At 39.7% G+C, this 1,049-nt stretch overlaps 1 protein-coding gene across 1 annotated transcript in view; it reads left to right on the forward strand.

Annotated features, from left to right (window-relative positions):
- Positions 1 to 814: 814 nt before the first annotated feature.
- RFTN1 (raftlin, lipid raft linker 1) overlaps positions 815 to 1,049 on the forward strand; it is a gene marked incomplete at its 5' end in the record, with an annotated part of 57,283 nt that continues 57,048 nt past the window's right edge. Inside the window, one exon of the mRNA XM_010135367.1 lies at positions 815 to 1,001. Coding sequence (XP_010133669.1) covers positions 815 to 1,001 — 187 coding nt within the window. The remainder of the gene's footprint in view (positions 1,002 to 1,049) is intronic.

Raw genomic sequence — 1,049 nt, forward strand, 5'->3', positions numbered from 1 at the left:
CACAGGACTCCAAGGAAATAAGGGCATTGCTGTACTGACTGCAGGATCTGTGTGCACGTCGAGTGTCTGACAGGAGTCAGCAACAAATGCTTCACAGGAAGGCATAAAACCCCACAGTAAGCAGATTGAGGAAGGATTATTTTCATGCACTAGGTCTCATCCTTGTCTCTAATACCTTTAGGTTTGCTTAAGTGGTGTAAGGTTTAAGGTCTGTTCTAAAAGATTTTTTGTCACTACAGGAATGCATTGTTCTTAATATTCTTGTTATCAGTATACCTACAAAGTACTCTAGACACGTTGGTAGGTATGTGGTCTCAACGGCATTTTGCATCAGTGATTTTAGTCTGATAATACAGCTTTTGTGCAGATGGGTGCTTCCATTTATTGCTTTTGAATTTGACGTGTTCTACCTTCATTGATATCATCTACCCTTCCTTGTTTTGTACTTTTGACTCATGTTCTCGCTCTCTTCAACTTGCATTACTATGACAACTACTAAAACTGAGGGTTATCTTTTGACCAGTTGCCTTGTTTTTATTAAATCTTCCACTTTATCTCTGCCAGACTATGTCGTGAATTTGGCATTTTAACGTATCTGACTTCTTGTTTAATTGCACCAGTCTCTTGTGTGATACAAATCCTTTGCCAAGACAGCTTGCTTAAAATCTGAAATACAAAACAGGCCTCAGGAAAGGCTGATTTTTGTGTTAATATTGTAGATCTGTATGAAGCTTGCTTGACTCTGAAAGCTTGGATTTTAAAAAACGTGATAGTCTAGTGTAGGATTATTGACCAATTTTCTTTTTGTTTCCAGCTGAGCTGCCAGGATCATCTGCAATCAAGCTCTCCTCCTTATACGATCTTCCAGCTCAGCTGCAAGAATTGTACCAGGAGGGCTTTGTCTTGGCTGCTGTCCACCCTTTCGTGCAACCAACTGATGAAAATGAGAGAACTCCCCAGGAACAAATCTTCAGGGCTGTGCTTATCAAGAAAACAGAAAGGTAAAGCACTTCTAGTGAACTGGTATAAAAATAGACAATGTGATTTCC

Source organism: Buceros rhinoceros, unplaced genomic scaffold (genome assembly GCF_000710305.1).
Source record: "Buceros rhinoceros silvestris isolate BGI_N320 unplaced genomic scaffold, ASM71030v1 scaffold3254, whole genome shotgun sequence".
NCBI lineage: Eukaryota > Metazoa > Chordata > Aves > Bucerotiformes > Bucerotidae > Buceros > Buceros rhinoceros.